General features: G+C 46.0%; 1 protein-coding gene across 1 annotated transcript in view; it reads left to right on the top strand.

Annotated features, from left to right (window-relative positions):
* The first annotated feature begins 3,777 nt into the window (after positions 1-3,777).
* The window catches only part of LOC141053987 (uncharacterized), a 98,231-nt gene continuing 75,315 nt past the window's right edge, over positions 3,778-26,693 (top strand). The window contains exons 1-2 of the mRNA XM_073551130.1: positions 3,778-3,957; positions 5,707-7,659. Of these exons, the coding sequence (XP_073407231.1) occupies positions 3,798-3,957; positions 5,707-7,659 (2,113 nt within the window). The 5' untranslated portion in view covers positions 3,778-3,797. The remainder of the gene's footprint in view (positions 3,958-5,706; positions 7,660-26,693) is intronic.

Here is a 26,693-nt window from a genome sequence, read left to right as displayed (position 1 = left end):
CTGTAGACATTGACACTGGCGTTTTGCTTGTACTATTTAATGAAGCTTCTCTTTCTACTCTGGTTAGAGCCTGTTTGTGCTCTCCTCTGAAGGGAGTAGTACACACCGTTGTAGGAAATCTTCAGTTTCTTGGCAATTTCTCACATGGAATAGCCTTTATTTCTCAGAACAAGAATAGACTGTCGAGTTTCACATGAAAGTTCTTTTTTTCTGGCCATTTGGAGACTTTAATGGAACCAACAAATGTAATGCTCCAGATTCTCAAATAGCTCAAAGGAAGTTCAGGTTTATAGCTTCTCTAATCAGCCAAACTGTTTACAGCTGTGCTAACATACTTGTACGAGGGTTTTCAAGGGTATTCTAACCATCCATTAGCCTTCTTACACAGTTAGCAAACACAAAGTACCATAAGAACAATGGAGTGATGGTTGTTGGAAATGGGCCTCTATACACCTATGAAGATATTGCATTACAAACCAGACGTTTGCATCTAGAATATTCATTTACCACATTAACAATGTATAGAGTGTATTTCTGGATCATTTAATGTTAGCTTCATTGGAAAAAACTGTGCTTTTCTTTCAAAAATAAGGACATTTCTAAGTGACCCTAAACTTTTGAATGGTAGTGTATACCAAGATGGGAAACATATACCAGGATGGGGGACATATATCAGGATGGGAAAAATATACCAGGATGGGGAACATATACCAGGATGAGGGCCATATGTTAGGATGGGAGTCACATACCAGGATGATGCATATATACCAGAATGGGGGTCACATATACCAGGATAAGGAAAATATTCCAGGATGGGGGTCACATACCAGGATGAAGCACATATATCAGAATGGGGGACATATACCAAGATGGGAAACATATACTAGAATGGGGGATATATACTAGGATGGGGGCCATATACCAGGATGTGGGTAACATACCAGAATGGGGGTCACATACCAGGATAAGGAACATATGCCAGGATGAGAAACAAATACCAGGATGGGGAACATATTCCAGGATGGGGGATATATACCAGGATGGTGGACATATACCAGGATGGGAAACATTCCAGGATGGGGGCCAGACACCAGGATGGGGGTCACATACCAGGATGAGGAACATATACCAGGATGAGGGACATATACCAGGATGGGAAGCATATACCAGTATAAGGAACATATACCAGGATGGGAAACATATTCCAGGATGGGGGTCACATACCAGGATGAGGAACATATACCAGGAGAGGGGCCATATACAAGGATGGGAAACATTTCAGGATGGGGGCCATATGCCAGGATGGGGGTCACATACCAGGATGAGGAACATATATCAGGATGGGGGACATATACCAGGATGGGGGACATATATCAGGATGGGATTCACATACCAGGATGAGGGCCATATACCAGGATGGGGGCCATATACCAGTATGGGAAACATTTCAGGATGGGGGTCACATACCAGGATGAGGAACATATACCAGGATGGGGGAAATATACCAGTATAATATTTAAATTTATTTTGTGATCTGAAACATTTAAGTATGAAAATCTTGGCAAAACAACAGGAAATAAGGAAGGGGCAAACAATTTTTCAGGGGCGTAACTACCACGGTTGCAGCAGTCGCCACTGCGACCAGGCCCGGGGAGAGTCAGGGGCACAGCAGGTCAGACAATATCTCCCAACCGTCCCGATTCTTGCCGGACAGTCCCATTTTTTAACCCCCCGCATTCCGCCCGGGACTCTATTCTTCCTGCACTGCCCCGCCAGGCTCCCCCCACATGCACCCCATCCTCGCCCTCCCAGATAGACCCACCGCAGCCCCCCACAGCCTGCAATGATGTCGTAGGCTGTTCTGTGGCTATGCGCACAGGACCTGTGATGAGGTCACAGGAGGGGAGGAGTCAGGGGTCACATAATCAGGAGCCTCTGTGTATGCAGGACTCTGCTGTTCTGGTTGTCATGGATGAGGGGAAGTTTCTGTGTGGGGTCAAGAGGGGTTTGCAGGGTGGATGTAGCAGAGATGTGTGTGTACAAGGTGTACGGAGCGGAGCCATGTGTGTACGAGGTGTATGGAGCAGAGCGGTGTGTGTATGAGGTGTATGGAGCGGAGCCGCGTGTGTACAAGGTGTACGGAGCGGAGCCGCGTGTGTACGAGGTGTACGGAGCGGAGCCGCGTGTGTACGAGGTGTACGGAGCGGAGCCGCCTGTGTACGAGGTGTGCGGAGTGGAGCGTATGTGCACAAGGTGTAGGGAGAGGAGCCACGTGTGTATGAGGTGCGGAGCGGAGCCGTGTGTGTATGAGGTGTATGGAGAGGAGCCGCGTGTGTACGAAGCGGAGCCGCGTGTGTACGAGGTGTGCGGAGTGGAGTGTGTGTGCACAAGGTGTAGGGAGAGGAGCCGTATGTGTACAAAGTGCACGGAGCGGAGCCGTGTGTGTATGAGGTGTCAGGAGAGGAGCCGCGTGTGTACGAGGTGTACGGAGAGGAGCCGAGTGTGTACGAGGTGTACGGAGAGGAGCCGCGTGTGTACGAGGTGTACGGAGAGGAGCCGCGTGTGTACGAGGTGTACGGAGAGGAGCCGCGTGTGTACGAGGTGTACGGAGAGGAGCCGTGTGTGTACGAGGTGTACGGAGAGGAGCCGCGTGTGTACGAGGTGTACGGAGAGGAGCCGCGTGTGTACGAGGTGTACGGAGAGGAGCCGTGTGTGTACGAGGTGTACGGAGAGGAGCCGCGTGTGTACGAGGTGTACGGAGAGGAGCCGTGTGTGTATGAGGTGTTAGGAGAGGAGCCGTGTGTGTACGAGGTGTACGGAGAGGAGCCGTGTGTGTGCGAGGTGTACGGAGAGGAGCCGCGTGTGTACGAGGTGTACGGAGAGGAGCCGCGTGTGTACGAGGTGTACGGAGAGGAGCCGTGTGTGTACGAGGTGTACGGAGAGGAGCCGCGTGTGTACGAGGTGTACGGAGAGGAGCCGCGTGTGTACGAGGTGTACGGAGAGGAGCCGCGTGTGTACGAGGTGTACGGAGAGGAGCCGCGTGTGTACGAGGTGTACGGAGAGGAGCCGCGTGTGTACGAGGTGTACGGAGAGGAGCCGCGTGTGTACGAGGTGTACGGAGAGGAGCCGCGTGTGTACGAGGTGTACGGAGAGGAGCCGCGTGTGTACGAGGTGTACGGAGAGGAGCCGCGTGTGTACGAGGTGTACGGAGAGGAGCCGCGTGTGTACGAGGTGTACGGAGAGGAGCCGCGTGTGTACGAGGTGTACGGAGAGGAGCCGTGTGTGTATGAGGTGTATGGAGAGGAGCCGCGTGTGTAAGAGGGGGACGGAGCGGAGATGTGCGTGTATTTTGGCATGGGGGGGCCCATTTGAAAGTTTGCATCGGGGCCCATTACTTTGTAGTTACGCCACTGCACACCACCGTATATAGGTCTCACATAGCACCTGTTTCTATATATGGTGCTACTATCTGTCCATGTTAGTGTACAAGAATAACCTAAATGTCATGTCAGCAAATATACGCAGTGCTGAGCTAGTAGAAAATGAATAACGTAATGAATATTTAACGGTGAAAAGAGAAAACAAGTGTTTCACCCGCAGCTGCCGCCCCAGGCCCCATTACACCTACCAGCTTCATCCTAAATCTAAATCTTTTGCCCAGAATTGGGGATAGGGAGTCTTCACCAGGTCTGAGACCAGCCTTTGCTTGTGGCACGTTCCCCTTTGTAACTGGACTTTAATGCATTTAGCTTTGGATTCTATTGTGTCCCTCCCTATTCTACTTTTACCAGCTTGCAATGGGACATGTGGATCCAAGAGGTCCTTTCAGTTGTTTTTGCTGTAGTGGGAGAGGTTACTGGGACTTGGCATGGACCTTCCCATCGGAGTTGATACTAGTGCTTTCCTTTTATAACTTTTATCAGCACCCAATCTCCTGGCTTCACTGTGGTGCGTTCGGTGAGTTGTTCTCCTGGAATATTTGGAACAGAAACTTCTTTCATATTTAGCATTTTCACTATGTAATTAGCTTAAGTAAAATCAGCTTTTTTATCTGATCTGTTAAATTCCTTTAAGGCCTCATGCTCACTTGCGATGAAATCGGACGAATTCAATAGGATAAAAAAAAAATCGGATTTAATTCATACCAATGTTAATCTATGATGGTGCCTTCATCTGCTTTTTTTTTCCAGCTCGGTTCGGATCAAGATCGGATTGGAAAAAAAAATTGCAGCATTCTGCAATTGTACTCGCAAATCGGATCGCATCCCGCAATAGAAGTCAATGGGTGCGATAAAAATTTTTTACGATACATGGCGCGAGTGCTGTGTGATTTTTTTATCACACCCATTGACTTCTATTGCGAGATGTGATTCGATTTTTGCTGACAATCAAAGCATGCTGTAATTTTTTTCCAGCCCGATCTTGATCCGATCTGGAAAACAAAACGCAGATAAAGACACCATCATAGATTAACATTGGCCCGAATTCAATTCCATTTTTTATTCGATTGAATTTGTCCAATTTCATCGCAAGTGAGCATGAGGCCTTACTCCTGGTGTTCACCTCTTTCTGGAGTATTGGTTGCATGATTGAAATGAGCAAATTAATTTGCAAAACCCGGGACCTTCAGCAATGTCAGACGTTTGTGGCTGCTGGATGGGAACCATTCAAATCACCATTTACCTGCTGGCAGTTGTGATTCCTCATTTGATTTGTTGCCCTGGCATGCAATCATGTATTCTTCACACCGCAGTGATAACGTCATCCAAGGACTACAAATCAAAAGAGGATCTAGGGTTTCAGCCGGTATTACGTGATTGGCAGAGTTCCTGCCTGGTGTCCACAGACTACAGATGTGGCGTCTGGACCAGGGTCCTGCGAAATGACAGCACAATTATCTTCTCAAGAACGGAGGTATAATGCGCCTTAGGCCGGGGTCACACTAGCGTACAATACGGACAAGTGCTATGCGAGAAAAGATCACAGCACTCGGACCAGTGTTAATCTATGGGGCAGCTCCCATCACCGTTTATTTTCTCGGGCGTATTCGACGTGCGTGCTGCGATTTTATGCGTATATCGTCCGTGACTCTCCAATGTAAGTCTATGGGTGCGAGAAAAACTCGGACACCACACCGACCATCTGTGTATCTTGTAACGAATACGCGCACATTTTTCTCATTTCAACCCATTGAGCCATTAAATTAAATGGGGAAAAGCAGTGAGAAATGTAAAGCCATACGGATACATAGGTGCAAGAAAATCGCATCATCGCTTTGGAAACGCATTACACATGGATCACCATACGGAGAACACTCCTGCGACCCTCGGCAGGGAGACTTGGACCGATTTTCCATACGGCAAGTGTGACCCCGGCCTTACAAACATATTTCTACCTTGTAAAGAATCAAGGTCTACATCTACATTCCCCGTCACACTCTACTGTGTTGCGGAGTGCGCTGCCCTTGCCCTTCCGCTTGTGACATGTGAGCATTGTGCAGCCAGTGTCTGATCAATGCAGCCCATAGTTCGACATGTATCGACAGGTATCAATCTGATGGTAGGTTCCCTTTATTAACAATTTGCTACCTATCTTGCAATTTACACAGAATTTCTTAAATTAATTGTGTAATATTTATATATATATAAATATAATTTTTGAGGTTACATTATTCTCAAAAACTAACATCAATTTAATTCTTGGCAGATGAGTGCACCAGGAACTTTGAAGAACATCTGATTTTGTCGTATTGTAAAGCAGATGATTGCAGTATTACACGAGATACATATGAAGACCATGCTGGCGCCTCCGATATACCCTCAGCACCTCACAGCAAAGATCTGATTTCTGGTCTCTGTAAAGAAATGTTATCACCAAATTCATCACAGATTATAAAGCAAAATAAAAGTCACAGAAGAAATGTGGAAGATCAGAGAGGTCTTACAATTCAGAAGCCATATTCATGTTCAGAATGTGGGAAATGTTTTGCACATAAATCAAATCTTAATCGTCACGAGAAAAGTCACACAGGAGAGAAGCCATATTCATGTTCAGAATGTGGGAAATGTTTTACACATAAATCAGAGCTTAATTATCATGAGAAAATTCACACAGGAGAGAAGCCATATTCATGTTCAGAATGTGGGAAATGTTTTTCAATTAAATCAAATCTTGTTGCACATGAGAGAATTCATACAGGAGAGAAGCCATATTCATGTTCAGAATGTGGGAAATGTTTTGCACAGAAATCACAGCTTAATTATCATGAGAGATTTCACACAGGACAGAAGCCATATTCATGTTCAGAATGTGGGAAATGTTTTTCAGATAAACCACATCTTAATTATCACGAGAAATTTCACACAGGAGAGAAGCCATATTCATGTTCAGAATGTGGGAAATGTTTTGCACAAAAATCACATCTTAATAGTCACGAGAAAATTCATACAGGAGAGAAGCCATATTCATGTTCAGAATGTGGGAAATGTTTTGCACATAAATCACAGCTTAATTATCACGAGAAATTTCACACAGGAGAGAAGCCATATTCATGTTCAGAATGTGGGAAATGTTTTGCACATAAATCACAGCTTAATAGTCACGAGAAAATTCATACAGGAGAGAAGCCATATTCATGTTCAGAATGTGGGAAATGTTTTGCACAAAAATCACATCTTAATAGTCACGAGAAAATTCATACAGGAGAGAAGCCATATTCATGTTCAGAATGTGGGAAATGTTTTGCACAAAAATCACATCTTAATTATCACGAGAAATTTCACACAGGAGAGAAGCCATATTCATGTTCAGAATGTGGGAAATGTTTTGCACATAAATCTATTCTTAATCGTCATGAGAAAATTCATACAGGAGAGAAGCCATATTCATGTTCAGAATGTGGGAAATGTTTTGCACATAAATCAGAGCTTAATTATCATGAGAAAATTCACACAGGAGAGAAGCCATATTCATGTTCAGAATGTGGGAAATGTTTTTCAATTAAATCAAATCTTGTTGCACATGAGAGAATTCATACAGGAGAGAAGCCATATTCATGTTCAGAATGTGGGAAATGTTTTGCAAAGAAATCACATCTTAATAGTCACAAGAAAATTCATACAGGAGAGAAGCCATATTCATGTTCAGAATGTGGGAAATGTTTTGCACATAAATCACAGCTTAATTATCACGAGAAATTTCACACAGGAGAGAAGCCATATTCATGTTCAGAATGTGGGAAATGTTTTGCACATAAATCACAGCTTAATTATCATGAGAGATTTCACACAGGACAGAAGCCATATTCATGTTCAGAATGTGGGAAATGTTTTGCAGATAAACCACATCTTAATAGTCACGAGAAAATTCATACAGGAGAGAAGCCATATTCATGTTCAGAATGTGGGAAATGTTTTGCACATAAATCACAGCTTAATTATCACGAGAAATTTCACACAGGAGAGAAGCCATATTCATGTTCAGAATGTGGGAAATGTTTTGCACATAAATCACAGCTTAATTATCACGAGAAAATTCACACAGGAGAGAAGCCATATTCATGTTCAGAATGTGGGAAATGTTTTGCACAAAAATCACAGCTTAATTATCACGAGAAAATTCACACAGGAGAGAAGCCATATTCATGTTCAGAATGTCCAGGCCAGAACGTATAGGGAAGCTTCCCTGAAACCAGGTTTTGAGCTCCCCCTTCTTCTGGTCTGAAGTCAGGAAAAGTGTTGGATGCTGCTGTTACCTGTAAAGGGAACCCTCTTTGCTTCCAGGCATGACATTACCCCCTGTGAGGGAGGCAATGCCACTGTGGCAACCAGACTCCTGGGGTGCCACAATTCCTCCTGTCAGGTGTACAGTATGTTACTCCTCCTGTGAGGTGCACAGTACAGTAGATTTTTCCTCCTGTCAGGTGTATAGTGTTTTACTCTTGTCAGGTGCACAGTACAGAGTATTACTCCTGTTGTCAGGTGTACAGTACAGTGTTATTCCTCCTGTCAGGTGTACAATACATGTTTGGCCATTGTTAAATAATGTATGCCTTATATATTATGGGATATTCTTACTGTTGTGGAATAGGACTCAAGAGATAAAATCTTAAAGAAGATAATGTTTATTACTGAAGGCCAGGAGTACACTGACAGTACACTTCACGGAATGCTCTGAGAACAAACACTCTGATGATACTTTTCATAGTCAACATATTATGACTGTTGCATAAAGTTTCTTAGTCCCATCAACCAATGATACAAGCCCAGCTTTCTGACACTGGGCACTACATTACAACCAAAAATCTTTGGTGATCTTCAGATTTCTTGATTCCTTGCACCTAGTCAATGCACCCAGTGCCAGAGGCAGCAAAACAACCACAAATATCTTTGATCCTCCACCATATCTGACTGTAGGTACTGTGTTCTTTTCTTTGTTGCCCTCATTTTGTTTTCAGTAAATAGTCAAATGATGTGCTTTACTAAAAACCTCTATCTTGGTCTAATCTGTCCACTTATGTGGCAACTTATCGCATGGGCTGATGCCCTCAGATCTGGGGCAAAATGGCTGAGGGAACCCCCAAGCGCAGTGAGTTTGAACAGGGAGGACGCTGCATTACCACCAATGGCGGTATGACCCCGCAATGTACTGTAGGCCGTAAGAAGAACTGCAGGAGAAGTCAAAACAGTACAGAAAGGCAGGTCGCACACCATGTGGCAGCTGACTTCGGGGGCTGATGCTCTTATGTCTAGGGCAAATCAGACTGGGGAACGCCTAACTGTAGCAGATCTGGACGGGGAGGACGCTGAGGTACCGCATGATATGGTCCGACCTGGGTACGTGCCGTGTGATAGAGAGAAATACAGGGAAAGTGGAAGAAACGTGCAATGTGGAACTTGTTGATGCTGTGAAGAATATGAATGTGCTGCGTAAACGAACCGGTAAAGTTGTTCATTTGAAAGTTGAAATGGACTGTCTCGATTTGTGCGGAACCGTCTATAGGGAGCCTTTAGCAGCGCAGAGGGGACCCTGACGGAGCAGAAAGTGAAACCACAGGTATGAGAAGTAATGGACATTGTTTGCACGTGATGGGAGGCCAGGGTGCACCTGAAACATTAATCTTAGCCACTAGAGTTGAGCGAAACGGGTCGAAAAATTTCAAAAGTCGCCGACTTTTGGCAAAGTCGGGTTTCATGAAACGGAACCCGACCCTAGGATGAGGTCGGCCACGAGGTCGGCGACTTACGCGCCAAAGTCGCGTTTCAAAAGTTTGTTTTGCGCTCTTTTTCAGCCAATCAGGATCCACGGACACTGTGGGCAACGTGATGACATAGGCACGGGTCACCACCATCTTTCAGAAGGGCATGCAAGTGATTGGCTTGCTTTGGTATAAAAGGGCGTGCACGCCGACCGCCATCTTACTTCTGCCGATCTTAGCATAGGGAGAGGTTGCTGCTGATTCTGTAGGGAGAGCGTTAGGCAGGGAAGAAGAAAAAAAAACTGCTTCTGCTGCTAGCGATTGTGCCTGTACAACACACCAGTCACTGTGTGCAGTGCAAGGGGAGGCTATATTGTGGTGTATCAGTGGTGTTGGTTGTTAGGCTGCCTTCTAAGGCTTCCTGACAGCTGCATTGCTGTTTACCCACTGCTCTGAAAACTGCTTTTTTAAAAGCAATCCCAATTTTTTTTTTTGTCCTGCTGAGGTACTGAGCGTGCATTTTTTCACACCATACTGCGGTGTACGCTCCTTACACAGTACCATGTAACGGCTGTTATCACAGCCACAGTGAAGCTATCTGTGTGTCACTCTGTGAGAATAAGTCGAGGACATGTTCCGTTCTTACAGACCTGCACCTACTAGTTTTGTCTAGCTTTCAAACAGTTAAATATATTTGCTGTTTGATCGCATTCAAAACTATAGAGAGACAGCATGTGTCAGTCCGTATACTTAAAAAACACGGAGCTTGACAATTTAACGTACACCGGACAGCCGTGTACGTGCACGCTCCTCTCAGTACCGTGTAACGGCTGTTATCACGGCCACAGTGAAGCTATCTGTGTGTCACTGTGGAAGGATAAGTGGAGGACTTGTTCCGTTCTTACAGACCTACACTCTAAGGAGATTCCTATTCTGCCCAATTCTACATACACCTTGTAGTTTGTGATACACTAGCCAATTTCTGCCTGTGACATAGCGCTGTGATATTCAGTGGGCCTCACACAATCCGAAAGTGTCCATTGTCCACTAGTGTGTGCAGAAATTCAAAATCTCCCTTATCCTCTAGTCACTTTTTTCACACCTGTGCCATCGAGCCTGTGACATAGCGCTCAGATATTAAGTGGGCCTCACACAATCCAAAAGTGTCCAGTGTCCACAAGTGTGTGCAGAAATTCAAAATCTCCCTTATCCTCTAGTCACTTTTTTCACACCTGTGCCATCGAGCCAGTGACATAGCGCTCTAATATTCAGTGGGCCTCACACAATCCAAAAGTGTCCAGTGTCCACAAGTGTGTGCAGAAATTCAAAATCTCCCTTATCCTCTAGTCACTTTTTTCACACCTGTGCCATCGAGCCTCTGACATAGCGCTCTAATATTCAGTGGGCCTCACACAATCCAAAAGTGTCCAGTGTCCATAAGTGTGTGCAGAAATTCAAAATCTCCCTTATCCTGTAATCACTTTTTTCACACCTGTGCCATCAAGCCTGTGACATAGCGCTCTAATATTCAGTGGGCCTCACACAATCCAAAATTGTCCAGTGTCCACAAGTGTGTGCAGAAATTCAAAATCTCCCTTATCCTCTAGTCACTTTTTTCACACCTGTGCCATCGAGCCTGTGACATAGCGCTCTAATATTCAGTGGGCCTCACACAATCCAAAAGTGTCCAGTGTCCACAAGTGTGTGCAGAAATTCAAAATCTCCCTTATCCTCTAGTCACTTTTTTCACACCTGTGCCATCGAGCCTGTGACATAGCGCTCTAATATTCAGTGGGCCTCACACAATCCAAAAGTGTCCAGTGTCCACAAGTGTGTGCAGAAATTCAAAATCTCCCTTATCCTCTAGTCACTTTTTTCACACCTGTGCCATCGAGCCTGTGACATAGCGCTCTAATATTCAGTGGGCCTCACACAATCCAAAAGTGTCCAGTGTCCACAAGTGTGTGCAGAAATTCAAAATCTCCCTTATCCTCTAGTCACTTTTTTCACACCTGTGCCATCGAGCCAGTGACATAGCGCTCTAATATTCAGTGGGCCTCACACAATCCAAAAGTGTCCAGTGTCCACAAGTGTGTGCAGAAATTCAAAATCTCCCTTATCCTCTAGTCACTTTTTTCACACCTGTGCCATCGAGCCTCTGACATAGCGCTCTAATATTCAGTGGGCCTCACACAATCCAAAAGTGTCCAGTGTCCACAAGTGTGTGCAGAAATTCAAAATCTCCCTTATCCTGTAGTCACTTTTTTCACACCTGTGCCATCAAGCCTGTGACATAGCGCTCTAATATTCAGTGGGCCTCACACAATCCAAAAGTGTCCAGTGTCCACAAGTGTGTGCAGAAATTCAAAATCTCCCTTATCCTCTAGTCACTTTTTTCACACCTGTGCCATCGAGCCTGTGACATAGCGCTCTAATATTCAGTGGGCCTCACACAATCCAAAAGTGTCCAGTGTCCACAAGTGTGTGCAGAAATTCAAAATCTCCCTTATCCTCTAGTCACTTTTTTCACACCTGTGCCATCGAGCCTGTGACATAGCGCTCTAATATTCAGTGGGCCTCACACAATCCAAAAGTGTCCAGTGTCCACAAGTGTGTGCAGAAATTCAAAATCTCCCTTATCCTCTAGTCACTTTTTTCACACCTGTGCCATCGAGCCTGTGACATAGAGCTTTAATATTCAGTGGGCCTCACACAATCCAAAAGTGTCCAGTGTCCACCAGTGTGTGCAGAAATTCAAAATCTCCCCTGTCCTATAGACACCTTGTACCTTGTTTTACATTACTATATAGTTTGTTGGATTTTGTCTACATTTCTACAAAAAATGAGGAAGGCTGGTGGAAGAGGCCTTGGAATTGGGCGGGGGTTGGCAGCTGGTAATGATGGTGTTGGTGGTGGATCTGATGGTAGTGGCAAGAGCAAAATAGGACCGAATGCAGGAGGTGTTGAGCCTGCGTCATCGTCTGGCTCCATAAGGCTTCGAAGGCTTAGTTTTCTAGGAGTTGGCAAACCGCTTTTAAAGCCAGAGCATCAGGAAAAAGTTTTGTCTTACATTGCTGACTCAGCCTCCAGCTCTATCGCCTCCTCTTCTGAAGTTGTAAAAAGTAAAAGCACTGAGTCGTTATTGGAGGCTCATGTTCATGAACCACACCTTTCCTTGTGTCCTTCACCCCAACCAAGATTGAAGGATGACGCAAGCCATACTACTGATTACTCCATGGAGCTGTTTTCACATACCATGCCTGGATTATCAAGTGAAATGGTGAATTACCCAGGCCAAGATGAATCTGACATGGAGTGCACTGATGCACAGCCGCTGATAGATGATTCTGCTGGTACATTCACTCAGAGCACTACATTGTCCTCGCAGTGTACAGAGCCAGATTCTGACCCTGATGAGACTCAGGTGCCCCATCCCGCACACTATACCACCATACACGGTGACACAGAGGAAGGTGCACATGACATTGAAGAGGAGGTGATGGATGACACAGTTGTTGACCCAGATTGGCATCAATTGGGGGAAGAGGGTGCTGCTTCCAATAGCTCAGATGAGGAGCATCCACAGCAGACATCGACATCGCAACAGCTGTTATCTAGCAGGCCCGGAGCACTCCAAAGACAGGTTCCAAAAATCAAAAGAGTTGCTGGACAGCTTGTCCAGAGGGTCAAAAGATCACAGCGTGCTAGGCCGCAAAATGTCTGCCAAGGTAGGAAGAGTGCAGTGTGGCACTTTTTTGAACAAAATCCTCATGATCAGGCCAAGGTTATCTGTAAGAAGTGCGCAAAGACCTTTAGCCGAGGGAAAAATCTGAAAAATTTGAATACCAGTTGCATGCTTAGACATTTAACCACCATGCACTTGCAAGCGTGGACACAACACCAAACCTCAAGTGCCACATGTGCAACTGATCACAACGAAGGTAGTCCGCAGCGCTACATTGTTTCCCCCACTGTAAGCCTACCGGTTAGCACAGCAGCAAATGTTGAGGTGTCGTTGCAAGGCCACAGCAGTCAGGGAATCCCACTGTTATATCAACGAAAGACTGATTCTAGGCCATCAGAAAGAACAACAACTCCATCACCATCATCAACCCTCTCTCAGTCCGCCCAGTCCACCGCTACTTCCACCATATGCAGCTCTCAAGTCCAGCTCACCCTCCCAGACACTATGAGTAGGTCAAGAAAGTACTCAGTCTCTCATCCGCGTACACTGGGTTTGAACGCCCACATTGCCAAACTAATCTCGTTTGAGATGATGCCCTTTCGGTTGGTGGAAAGCGCAGCTTTCCGCGAACTCATGGCCTATGCAGTACCACGCTATGACCTACCCAGTCGCCACTTCTTCTCTCGCAAAGCCATCCCAGCCCTCCACCATCATGTGAAAGACCGCATTGTCCATGCACTCAAGCAGTCAGTGAGCGGAAAGGTGCACCTCACAACTGATGCATGGTCCAGTCGGCATGGCCAGGGCCGTTACGTGTCCATCACTGCGCACTGGGTTAATGTGGTGGATGCAGGGTCCACAGGGGACAGCGGTGGTGGGACAGTGCTGCCTAGCCCACGGTATAGGAAACAGTTGGCTGTAGGCCTTCGACCCTCCTCCTCCTCCTCCTCCAGAAGCGAAAGCTCATCCACAGAGCGCAGTCGTACGAGCACTCCATCTGCAGCTGCCACTGTTGCACACGAGGTGTCCCCCTATCGAGCAGCTAGTGGAAAGCGTCAGCAGGCTGTGTTGCAGATGATGTGTTTGGGCGACAGACACACCGCCGAGGTGCTGGCCGAGTACTTGAAGCGACAAACTGAGTCATGGCTGGGCAGTGTACATCTTGAGGCAGGCAAGGTAGTTAGTGATAACGGCCGTAATTTTGTGGCAGCCACAGCACTTTCAAAACTCAGCCACATACCTTGCTTGGCTCACACCTTGAACCTGGTGGTGCAGTGCTTCCTCAAAAATTATCCGGAGTTAACAGCCCTGCTCCAGCAGGTGCGAAGACTGTGCGCGCACATCCGCCGGTCGCCTGTACACTCCGTTCGTATGCAGAAGCTGCAGCGATTGCTCCACCTTCCCAACCACCGCCTCATTATCGACATTGCAACAAGGTGGAACTCCACCCTGAACATGGTGGAGCGGCTGTGCGAGCAGAGGCAGGCCATAATGCATTTGTGGGAGGATACACGGCCAGGCACTTTGAGAGCAGACATGGAGTTGACAGGTGTGCAGTGGTCGAAGCTGAAAGACCTCTGTAAAGTCCTTCAGTGTTTTAAGGAATGCACACGGCTGGTAAGCGCAGACGACGCCATCCTAAGCATGAGCATCCCACTTATGCGTCTGCTCATGCAAACTTTGACGCACCTTAAGGAGCAGGCTTCTGCAGCCAATGTTGATGAGGAGGAGGGAATCCTTGATGACATTCAGCCATTGTCTGCTCAGGGACCTCTCCTGGATGAGGTGGAGGAAGAAGAGGAGGAGGAGGATGATGGGGATGATTACTTAGGGGAGGAGGATGCATCTCGTGGGGCAAGTGAAAATGTTGGCGTGGCAAGGTCTGGTACAGGGTTTGTGCGTGACTGGAGGGATGTGGATTTTCCAGAAAGTGCTCCTCCAACCAGCACTCGCAGTGCATCATTGACACCGGGAACATTGGCCCACATGTCAGATTATGCCTTGCTGATCCTAAAAAGGGACCCCCGCATTGCCAAAATGATGAACGATGATGACTACTGGTTGGCCAGCTTCCTGGATCCACGCTATAAAGGCAAATTACAAAACATCATGCCACAGGAGAACCTTGACCTAATATTGGCTAATAAACAAGCAACTCTGGTAAATCGGTTGCTTGAGGCATTCCCAGCACACAGCAGCGGTGATGGTTCTCACACGAGCCGTACGGGCCGGGGGCAGCTTGGCAGAGGTGTTCCTGGTGCACACAGCAGAAGTGGCGTTGGAGACAGGGGTTTCATGACAATGTTGTGGACTGATTTTTCAAGTACCGCTCACACAACTGGTAATACTGCATCGATGGAAAGTGACAGGAGACAGCAGTTGTCAACTATGGTTACAAACTACTTTTCCTCCCATATCGATGTTCTCCCACACAGGTCATTCCCCTTTGACTATTGGGCCGCTAAACTGGACACCTGGCCTGAATTGGCACAATATGCCTTACAGGAGCTCGCTTGCCCAGCTGCAAGTGTGCTATCGGAAAGAGTCTTCAGTGCAGCTGGATCAATCCTGACAGAAAAAAGGACCCGTCTGTCAACCCAAAATGTGGATGATCTAACCTTCATTAAAATGAACCATGCATGGGTTTCCAAGGATTTTGTCCCACCTTCCCCTGATGACACATAGGGTGACAGAAAAATGGCTTGCTTTGGTCCACCTCTTCCTGGGACTTGACCTATTTCGCCTTTTGCATCAGCTGAATGTCCAACATCAACATATGCCACTTTCAAAAACTCCTTAACTGTGCTGCCTCCCCCCCCATGGCCATGGTCACCACCTAGCGCAAGACACCGTGCGAGTGCCGTTGCCCTGGACAGGTGGGTAGGCCGACTCTTGGGCGCGGGCACTGGCACAGGGACCCTCATAGTGCAATCAAGTGTCTCTGACGGTGGTGGTGCACACCCGCCGTCAGACACACCGCCGTACTATGAGGGGCCCAGTGCCAGTACCGACGCCCACGAGTGGGCCCCCCTTGCTTGGGCAGGGCCCCAGCATTTGCAATCTTTACCTCTCCCTGCTCCTCCGCTGTGTAGTCTGGGCCGTCAAATCCATACTGTGCCTGACACCGTCTGAGCCTGCCTCCTGATGTATAGACATATATTTTGAATGTGTACGCTACCCATACATGTTATCCGGGGATACGGTACCCTTTCTCACCTTTGTGCAATCACGTGCAAGCCATACTGTGCCTGACACCGTCTGAGCCTGCCTCCTGATGTATAGACATATATTTTGAATGTGTACGCTATCCATACATGTTATCCGGGGATACGGTACCCTTTCTCACCTTTGTGCAATCACGTGCAATCCATACTGGGCCTAACACCGTCTGAGCCTGCCTCCTGATGTATAGACATATATTTTGAATGTGTACGCTATCCATACATGTTATCCGGGGATACGGTACCCTTTCTCACCTTTGTGCAATCACATGCAAGCCATACTGGGCCTATCACCGTCTGAGCCTGCCTCCTGATGTATAGACATATATTTTGAATGTGTACGCTATCCATACATGTTATTCGGGGATACGGTACCCTTTCTCACCTTTGTGCAATCACGTGTAATCCATACTGGGCGTGAGAACGGCTGGCGAGCTGTTAAGCAAGCTACAGCACCTGTGGTTTGCACACGTAAGTTTTTCATTTTTTCAGGAATGACGGTTAGGCCTAATTCCGGAACTGCGGTTGACCTGCACTTACTGGGAAATCATCGTTCGCGGGTAATAATTGTAATCAGTGATCCCCATCACTAACGTTGTTCAGCGGGTTATCTGCACCTGTAAGCGACAAACGCTGGCCTTTTCAGTGTAGCGCACATGCAGCCACAGACATGTAAGGGCATGACACACCAGTTATTGGCCAATCTCATGTGCCAGAGCCTCACGTGTCCCTCTAGTAAGCCGGACTCGGACCGCGGGGCATGACGGAGTCTCGTTCGTTAACGGAATTAAGCTTGCAATGTGTGCATCTTTTCTGTAGCTGGCATGGTTGAGGTTTCCCAGGTGGAGTCGAATTTAACCGTAGGCTCCACTCCTGGTGGTGCCCTTCTGGACATTCCTTTAAGGTTCAGCTTTGCAACCATACTGCCCACGTAAAACAAACACTTTGCCTTCATGAATGCTGTTTGGAGGGTCATGACTCGTGGGAATAACGCCGCCCAATTAGTTAACCTGCTAGAGAGATCCTTCGTTGCTCCCAAGCATGACATCACACTCCCTAGGAGGAAGGTAATGCCACTGTGGCGACCGTACTCCTGGGGGCGACACAAGTGCACTGATGCCCAGCCACTGCTCGATGAATCTGCTGGTACATTGACCCAGACCACTGTCAAGGTGAAAATATATTTTCTTATATAACTTTTATATTTTTATACTGTGAAACAATAAGTTTTTCCTAATTGCTTGCTAATGCAAATGTAACTGTATTAAAGATGGCTGCCAGTGTTCACTTTCACTTAAATTCAGTGTCTAAAGAGTTAAGTTAAGTTTCATTTCTCCTAAGTTTCATTTCTCCTAAAAAAAGATAACTCAGGAATGTGAAGAAGGAGTAACCATCGGGAGACGTTTTGACGAATCAGAGAGAGACTGGACACTAGATGTATACTGCATAAACCCCGCCTAATGCACGCCTTCCCCTAACACTCAATATAGTATTGTGTATTTTTAAATAAAAGCCAGTTGTTGTACTGCTCCTGACAGGTGTGGATGCAGGACATTAGCTAAGATTGAATCAGCTACGTGTCTGAGTCATTCTTAATCGGTACCAGATGTTTTGCGCTCGCACAATGATTTGGAATGACTGGTGAATGAGGATTTATTGTCGTTTACGACCCCGACAATTTGGCGCCCAACGTGGGGCGTGGACAGTGATCCGAGGCTCCTCTGGACCCATGCTTGGATGTCTGTGGATGATACCTGTAGTGGCTGACCTCGAGGACTGATCACCCTCCAAAACACGGTAAGTGAGATCATATACACTGTATGTGTCACACTTGCTAGTGTCTCAGCCGTTATTGGTTTGTCTGTGGTCTCCTTGGGTCTGAGGGGTGACCGGTCGAGTGGTGAGACCGAGTGCGATCCTGTGCCACGCTCTGAACCAGCAACTGAGAGACGTTGCATTCTGCGCGTCCTCGTGTACACCACACCTCCTCCACCGGTCATTGTACTCCATTCAACCACCCTACCCGTGACTATTGTCTAGTAGTGAAGTGGAGTGATAAATTGAGCTAGTTGCAGATTGTGGGGCAACCTAGAGGAAGGGATAGGAGACGCAGCCTCTGTGATATTGTACCAGCTAGGTAATTAAGACGTCCCGAGAAGGGACCACCTGTATTTCTGTGGAGGGCTCTCACTAGGAGACCGCCTCCCGACTGTTGGAATATCGTGGCAGGATAGTCTGTTAATCACTGCTGTTCAAGGTTAGGGAAAGGAAATATTGAGCGCGAGGCTCTTTTCCTAGTACGTCGAACGTGAGGCTCCGTACTGTGGAACATCAGTGTTGATATCGCTACCAGTGGTTTTTCTGCAGAGAACCATAGTATTCTGTAAGAGTCATGCTGCGTATCTTAAAGCAGAAGAAGTCTGTGCCCCACAAGTTAGATGAGGATGCTGTGGAGGTCAAGGCAATAGTAGCGTCACGGGAAGGCAAGAAGGCAGTCAAGAATGTTGAGAGATTGTATAAGCATGTAGGATTGCCCTCGTCAGGGAGATTACAGCCGGCTATGTGGCATAATCTCATAGAGAACAAACGAGGCATGTTGAAAGATAAAGGATTGTTAGAACAAGCACAAGCTCATCTGCGAGTTGCGCGAGGCTTGAAGAATGAAGGATGGAAAGAGATTGATGGGGAACAGTCAGGGAAAGATACCTGAAGAAGGAGACCGGTTATGTGATATAATTGAGGATAGATATGGAAGTAGTGCAGCAAAGAACCTGGAAAAAGTATTAATCAAATCCAAAGTGCAAGATAGGCAGGCTGTGTGAATCCTTGTATATATGTCTATGAGAACCTCTGAATAAGATGAGAGATGAGTAATTGAGTATAAAAAAAAAAAAAAAAAATCAGTGAATGAGCACGTATGAATGAATCATCACACATCGTTTTTGTGTCAAGAGATTTGTGACCTTTCTAGTTGTGGTGGAATCCCGGACAGATGCGTTATAGATATTTCAAATCTACATCTGAGACTGAATGAATTGAGTAATGATATAGTTCGTGTTATATGTGGCATTACATTGTAAAGTTTCCTGAATGCATTTGGCCAGAAAAAGGGCAAGGCATGGTTAATCTCATTATACAGTTATCTGCCCTTACAGTGAAATCCCGTGATTTTGAGTTTCTTTGTAGAAATTGATTTTGATAAGTCTAAAGAACTACAGAATTCTGTGAAGGACGACGCTGCATTCTGACGGGAGGGAGGAATGATACCGCTGCGTAGTTTTTCTTCTCCCTTCGCTCTTGTCTCTGCTGAGTGTGAGCTGTGCTCAAAATTCTCTGTAATTCTATCCGTAAGGTACGCGCTGAAAGATTTGTGCATTTTAAAGCAACAGTACTTAATTGAAGATTGGAAGTTAAAAGTAAGATATGGTGCCTAATTTAGAAGGGAATTGTAAGTGATTGCTTGGTCATTAATGTGTTTGAACCTGCTTCTAGTTGTGTGATTGATTTGTATAGCAAATTGTGTCAAATTACAAGACACAGAGAAGGAAGGAGGCAGTAAAACAAGTGGGACAAATATTGAAAAAGGCAAAAATACCAGAGTGTGAATGTTTGGATGTACAAAAAGGCACAGACAAGGGAAGAAAATAGCAAGTGAATAAATGATGCTTGAGAATGTGCAGCAGTATGGAAGGTGTATTATGAATGTTTGATTGACAAAGTGTAACCAGAGACCCAGACAAAATAGATGGACTTGTAAACACTGTGGTCAGACTCAGACAAATCCAGACTGAATAGCTACTTGTGTGACCTGTGCTACTGACCTAAGAGAATTGCACTAAATCCTATCCAGACAAGATCATAAGAAGCTGACATGATAGTGTGGATAGTGGGGACATTGGCCCTTGAGGAGTAAGCTGACAGTAGACATCAGACGGCCAACCCCATCAGGACCTAGAAGTGTGACTAGAATAAGAAAGATGCAGGTGTATTATCCCTGGAGCCCCTCTGACCAGCTAGCTTTGCTGAAGCAGCTGCCTGCCCCTGAAGACCAACCATTCCCGTTTTACAGACACATAAAGGAAGTACAGCAGACATATAAGTGTACCTGGGCAGACCTAGAGAGGTTGGTGAGTTTAAAGGCAGGTGACGCACTAGATCATATAATTAAGACACACAGATGTGACAAAGAATCAGGCTTGGGGCATGGATGATAAATCTGCACGATCTGGGGAGACGTACTGTGAGTCACTAAGACAATGGGCTGCAGTGGAACAATCAGAGCAGTCCGTACTCCTGACTAATGTGACACAGCAAAGAGGAGAGAGTGTAGAGATGTACCTTGGACGGTTACAGCTGAAATGGGCAGACATGGGGTACATTTGCATAAACCCACTTGATGTTAGAATACTGGTGAATGCATTCATTGACGGTATGAACAAAGACTTACGAGACGCAGTACAGACAGCCAGACCTGAATGGAGACATGTAGATCCGAAAGACCTCCTTAAGGTAGCTAAAGAAATTGAGCAAACAAGGACAATAAAACGACCTGTCATGTATGCTGGAGCACAAGGAAAAAAGTGGAGACGTAATAGGGAAGACATGTGAGATGACACTGACGTTTCTTTTGACAATCTATTCCCCACATGACATCCATGCCATACTCCTACAAGTTCAACCAAAACATCTGTCTATGGCCAGACAGCTCTGACTTGAGTGTGCTCTACTAATTCCTGAGTATGTCACTCCTCAAAAGATGTAACGTTCTGAATCCAGCCACCCTCCTGCCTATGGATTCAGAAAAGGGGGAATTGGTGACCGTATTAGCGAGTGAGGAAGGATACTTTGACATGACGCATGAACATGTCTGCATAGAACTGATGAGTCAGGAGACAGTTGGGTTTGCACACATTCATGAAAAACCTGTTCCTAATGCAGACTTTGAGTTTCTTTTTTGTAGATGGCCCCAGATACCACCAGGATGGACGATTCTACACTGGATATGCAGTAGTATCCTCACATGAGGTAATCCGAGCGGAACCACTCTCTCCTCACATGTCGGCGCAGGAGGCAGAGTTGAAGGCACTCACTGAGGCGTGTAGAGCCGCTGCAGGTAAAGTCGCTAATATTTTCACAGATTCGAAGCCCATTAAAAATGCAGAGCTGGTGAAACAATTGATGGAGGCATTGATGTTACCAGTCCAGGTTGGCATTGTCAAGGTAAAAGCACACACAAAGGTGACTCCGTGGAGGTAGAGGGCAATAGAAGGGCGAACGAGGCTGCTAAAATAGCACAAGGCGGCCTAGAGAGAGCAGTGGACGGTGGCGGGGAGTCAGCGTATTCCAGCCACATTGGGTCTAGATGTCCTGAAATCCCTCCAGCAAAAGGCTGCCCAAACAGAGACGGTACACCGAGGGAGACTGGGAGCTGAGCTGAACTCAAATGGAGTATGGGAGAATAAGGATAAAATGTGCCCACCAAAGTCCCTGTTCCCAATCATGGCGCAAGCAGCACATGGCCCCAATCACACCTCAAAAAGTCACATGTGTGCCATGGTAGATGCCTTCTGGATCGCTCCTGGCTTCAGTTGCGCAGCCGCGAAACTTGTACAATCATGCCTCATCTGTGCACAGCACAACCCAGGTAAAACAGTAAAAGTCCCTAAGAAAGCGACACCTAGGCCTCTCTACCCGTTTCAGAGACAGCAGATTGACGACATACAGCTACCAAGGTATGAGTGTATGCAAATATCCTAGTATGTGTAGATCTCTTCTCTGGATGGCCAGAGGCCTACCCGGTGAAAACGGCTACAGCTCGAGCCACTGCAAAGAAACTGGTGATGGAACTAGTACCACGATTCGATGTCCCTGAAACAATTGAATCAGACAGAGATCCAGATAGTGTGGAAGGAACTCACTGTCTACAACCTGGTGATTACGTATATGTCAAGAAACACTCCAGAAAGACCCTTGAACCCCGATATCAAGGACCTTACCAAGTACTCCTAACAACGCCTACTTCTGTTAAGTTGGAAGGACGACCAACCTGGATCCACGCATCGCATTGCAAACTAGCCACAGGAATTAACAAAGCATAAGAGTGCATAATGTTTTGGTTTGGTTTTGTTGCATTATCTGTAATAATGGTAGCTGCGTGGGACAATCTAAATTCTCCAATGTCCTTGAATAATAAGTTTATACAACATCATGAAAAAATACTAAATGATTGGTCAAAAGACACTCAGTCTCCAGCAGATTGCTGGATCTGCACACATTCACCAGTATCAGCCACTAGTATTCCGTTCCTTGTTATTCCTGTGCCACCCGAGGAATTATTTGCCTGGACCAGTTGTTCTGATACACTTGCTAATAATGCTACAAATAATGTGAAGTTATGGAACACAACTGTTGGTATACCTATTGTGGGATGGGTAGGATACCCTTGGTGGCAGGGTAATCTTTCAGGAAGTAACACATACCTTCAATATCTGGCATATAAAGGGGGGGCTTGGGTACCCAGGAATAGAACTCGATTAACCTACCTGGGGCAAATTCCAATGTATGGCCTACAAGTTAGTTTTAATGTAACTTCCCACTCTACTGATGCCTTCAAACCAATACTGCTAGAAAGAAGGTTGCATAATACGTCCTGGGAGTATTCCAATTTATTTCCCCAGGGCAATAATGAAACTTGTTTTAATATTTCAGGTAATATACCTTGCAACGAGTCATCTGGATATGAGAAAGGAACTCCCACCTGTAGAAATCCCGATGTAGGGTATTGTAGCCCTTTAGGACAACTTCCAAATTGGTGTATGCTTCAGAATGTATCTGCGTTCATAGATTTAGTTCATAGACTGGTATTACAACATTCAGCCCTATGGGACCTACCTAGTGACATGTTCTGGGTATGTGGAGACAATGCATATAAATGGTTGCCAGTAGGGGTAAAAGGTGCTTGTACTCTGGGTCGTTTGACTCCAGCTACCTTTGTTATTCCGAATGACCAGTTGAATACTCAGAGCATACCTAAACACCACTGCCTGTGTCATGAATTTGTTGAAAGGTTTGAAGCCCACTGATTGCCCAGATTACGTCCCACTAATTCATAAGGAACCCAAACTAAAGGTCCCAGGAGAAGTAACTGTATTAGCTGACAATTACACCTGCTATAATTCCCACGACACCACAGGTACACCAGTAGGGATCTTCGAGACAGGTTTCTGCAAAGAGAATAGTTCTCTGGATGCTGACTTGTTAATCAAACATACACAATATATGTATGACATTTATTGGTTATGTGGAGATGGTAAGCTCCGTCCTAGGTTGCCAAATGCCTGGACAGGCCAATGCACCCTTGTTAAACTAGCTATGCAGTTCAAGATTCTACCCTGGGATCCAAAGATACCTGATGAACCTACCAGGAAAAGGAGAAGCCTCGATCAGCTCCATATGAGTTATGAAGAAGATCCACTAGTATATATTGATGCTATTGGAGTGCCAAGGGGGGTGCCTGACCAATTTAAAGCCCAGAAGCAGATCTATGCTGGCTTTGCTTCTATAATCCCACAGGTGCAGATTAATAAAAATGTTGAATGGATCAATTACATATATTACAGTGAACAAAGGTTTGTCAATTTCAGCCAAGATGCCTTCCAAGGTATAGTTGAAGAATTGGGCCCTAACACTAGGATGACACTCCAAAATCGACTAGCCCTTGATATGATATTAGCTGAGAAAGGAGGAGTTTGTGGGATGGTGGGAGAGGAGTGTTGTACCTATATCCCTCAGAACTCTGGAGTGAATGGAAAAACCATGATAGCCCTTAAAAAGATAACTGGGTTAGCAGCATTGAAAACTAATGCTGGAGTAGACACATCTTTCTTTTCCGGCTGGTTGGGTGGACTCAAGGGATTCCTTCAACAAGCTTGTATAGTACTGATTGCCCTCCTTGTAATTGGATCAATAACTCTTTGTTGTGTTATTCCCTTGTATAAAAAGGTTATTGCCAAAGCAACTCCGACTGGCACCTTCCTCAATCAAGAAGTAGACCCACCAGAGTACGATGGTACTGATCTAGGGGAGATCCCTAAGTATATTCCCCTCAAGAGAGTAGACAAAACCCCCCATTCTCAGATGATGTTAAGAGACTTAGTTTAGGGACAGCGGGAGAACTCCATGTGAGGTTAGTGAAGGGTTCAGCTGCCTGGAGGCCTCTCGCTAGGGGAGAGCTTCTGAGGTGTCTGGATGAAGAAATCCACCTCCCCTTTTCCCATCACATGGACAGTCTCGAAGGATCTTTCATTAAGGGAAAAACTTAGTGTTTAGGGGGGATTGTCAAGGTGAAAATATATTTTCTTATATAACTTTTATATTTTTATACTGTGAAACAATAAGTTTTTCCTAATTGCTTGCTAATGCAAATGTAACTGTATTAAAGATGGCTGCCAGTGTTCACTTTCACTTAAATTCAGTGTCTAAAGAGTTAAGTTAAGTTTCATTTCTCCTAAGTTTCATTTCTCCTAAAAAAAGATAACTCAGGAATGTGAAGAAGGAGTAACCATCGGGAGACGTTTTGACGAATCAGAGAGAGACTGGACACTAGATGTATACTGCATAAACCCCGCCTAATGCACGCCTTCCCCTAACACTCAATATAGTATTGTGTATTTTTAAATAAAAGCCAGTTGTTGTACTGCTCCTGACAGGTGTGGATGCAGGACATTAGCTAAGATTGAATCAGCTACGTGTCTGAGTCATTCTTAATCGGTACCAGATGTTTTGCGCTCGCACAATGATTTGGAATGACTGGTGAATGAGGATTTATTGTCGTTTACGACCCCGACACCACTACATTCCCCTCGCACGCTACACGGCCTGAATCTGACCCTGATGAAACTCAGGTTACCCTTCCCATATACAGTTCCATCTTACACGGTGACAAAGAGGAAGCTGCAGATGAAAGTGCAGGTTCGGCCCACCCGCCATCAGACACACCACCGTACTATCAGGGGCCCTGTGCCAGTGCCGTCGCCAACGAGTGGGCCCCCCCTGCTTGCTCAGGATCACAGCACTTGCAAGGTTGAAATACTGTGCAGTGAGATGGAAGATGGGGACGACGAGGAGTCCAGACTAGTACAGGGATTCCCTAGCGAGGAGACTTATTTGATTGTTTTCAATGTTGGGACAGCAATTTTTGGGGAGCACTATACTCTGGAGAATGATAGATGGGGCCCACCATACACTGGAACATTCCAAAAGTGGACATCAGACACTGGAGCAGCATTTACAGGGCCCATTATACACTAGAGCATTAGAAATGGGGCCCATTATGTTTGGAGCATTATTTGGGCCCATAAGACAGTGGAGCTTCATCCATGGGGACCAACATATACTGTAGCATTATGTGGAGCTCATCATATACTGTTTCAAACATTATATGGGACCAATGATTCTGTATGGAGAAATAGATGGGCCTCATCATGAGATGTAAAAAGTGAAGTATTTTTCATTGTACTATACCGCTATTTCTCTGCCGTATCGGAGCATGATGAGTTGTGGTATGTGTTAAAGGGGCGCTCTTTCGCCCAGGGCACATGAAAACCTGGAGCCAGCCCTACCCCCCCACAACTTTAGCCAAATCACCCCCATTTTTCAGTGCGTAACTTGTATTATGAAGTTAATTAAGGTTGACAAGCTTAAGTAAGAAGAATTGATGCTTTTGGCATTCAAATGGGCACTGTAGGTGTGTTTCCTGTCCTCCTCTCACTGCCGACTTTTATTCCCCATTGACTTACATTGGGTTTCGTGTTTCGGGACGACCCCGACTTTTCCCTATAATCGGCCGATCTTGCTGGACCCGACTTTTGGAAAAGTCGGGTTTCACGAAACGAAACTCGACCTTAAAAAACCAAAAGTCGCTCCACTCTAGTGATTAGGTTCTTTAGAAGGACATAGATCTGGGGATTTTTTATGATGGAATATATGCTGAACTGGAAGGACACATGTCTTTTTCGGCCTTGCTAACTATGTTACTATATCTATGTGCATGTATGTGTGTGTATATATGTATGGTATATATGTGTGTGTATGTACAGTATATGTGTATGTCTATATGTATGTATGATATGTGTGTAAATGTACGGTGTATGTGTGTGTATAGTATGTTTATATGTATATGTGTATACTGTACCGGGGTGGGATTTGGCCGGTTCTCCCCGGTTCGGTGGAACCGGTTGTTAAAAAAGCAGCCAGTTCCCCGAACCAGGGAGATCCAGAGCCGCGATCTGGTACTTTGCAGCGGCGCCGACGCGCAAGGGGAGAGGAGTAAGAGAAGGACTCTCTGCTTCGACTTCCTAGATGTTAGCCCCGCCCGCCGGACACCGCGTGCGGCGCACTGATACGTCCGTGCACTCTGACTGAGCACACACCCTGCCGGACCCCAGCAGCCCCCGTGCACTGATACCTGCGGCAGAGCTTTGCCGCTATTGGGTATCTGGGGGAGTCACCGTGCGCTGCTACCTACCCAGTGTGAGCTGTGCTGTGCGGCCTGCGTGTCACCATCATCCTCATCACCCCGGTCACCGGTGCA

This window comes from Dendrobates tinctorius, unplaced genomic scaffold, assembly GCF_039654945.1.
Source record: "Dendrobates tinctorius isolate UK_male_01 unplaced genomic scaffold, ASM3965494v1 ptg000173l, whole genome shotgun sequence".
Taxonomy (NCBI): Eukaryota; Metazoa; Chordata; class Amphibia; order Anura; family Dendrobatidae; genus Dendrobates; species Dendrobates tinctorius.
Note: the sequence above shows the minus strand (reverse complement) of the source record. Positions and strands in the feature narration are given on the sequence as shown.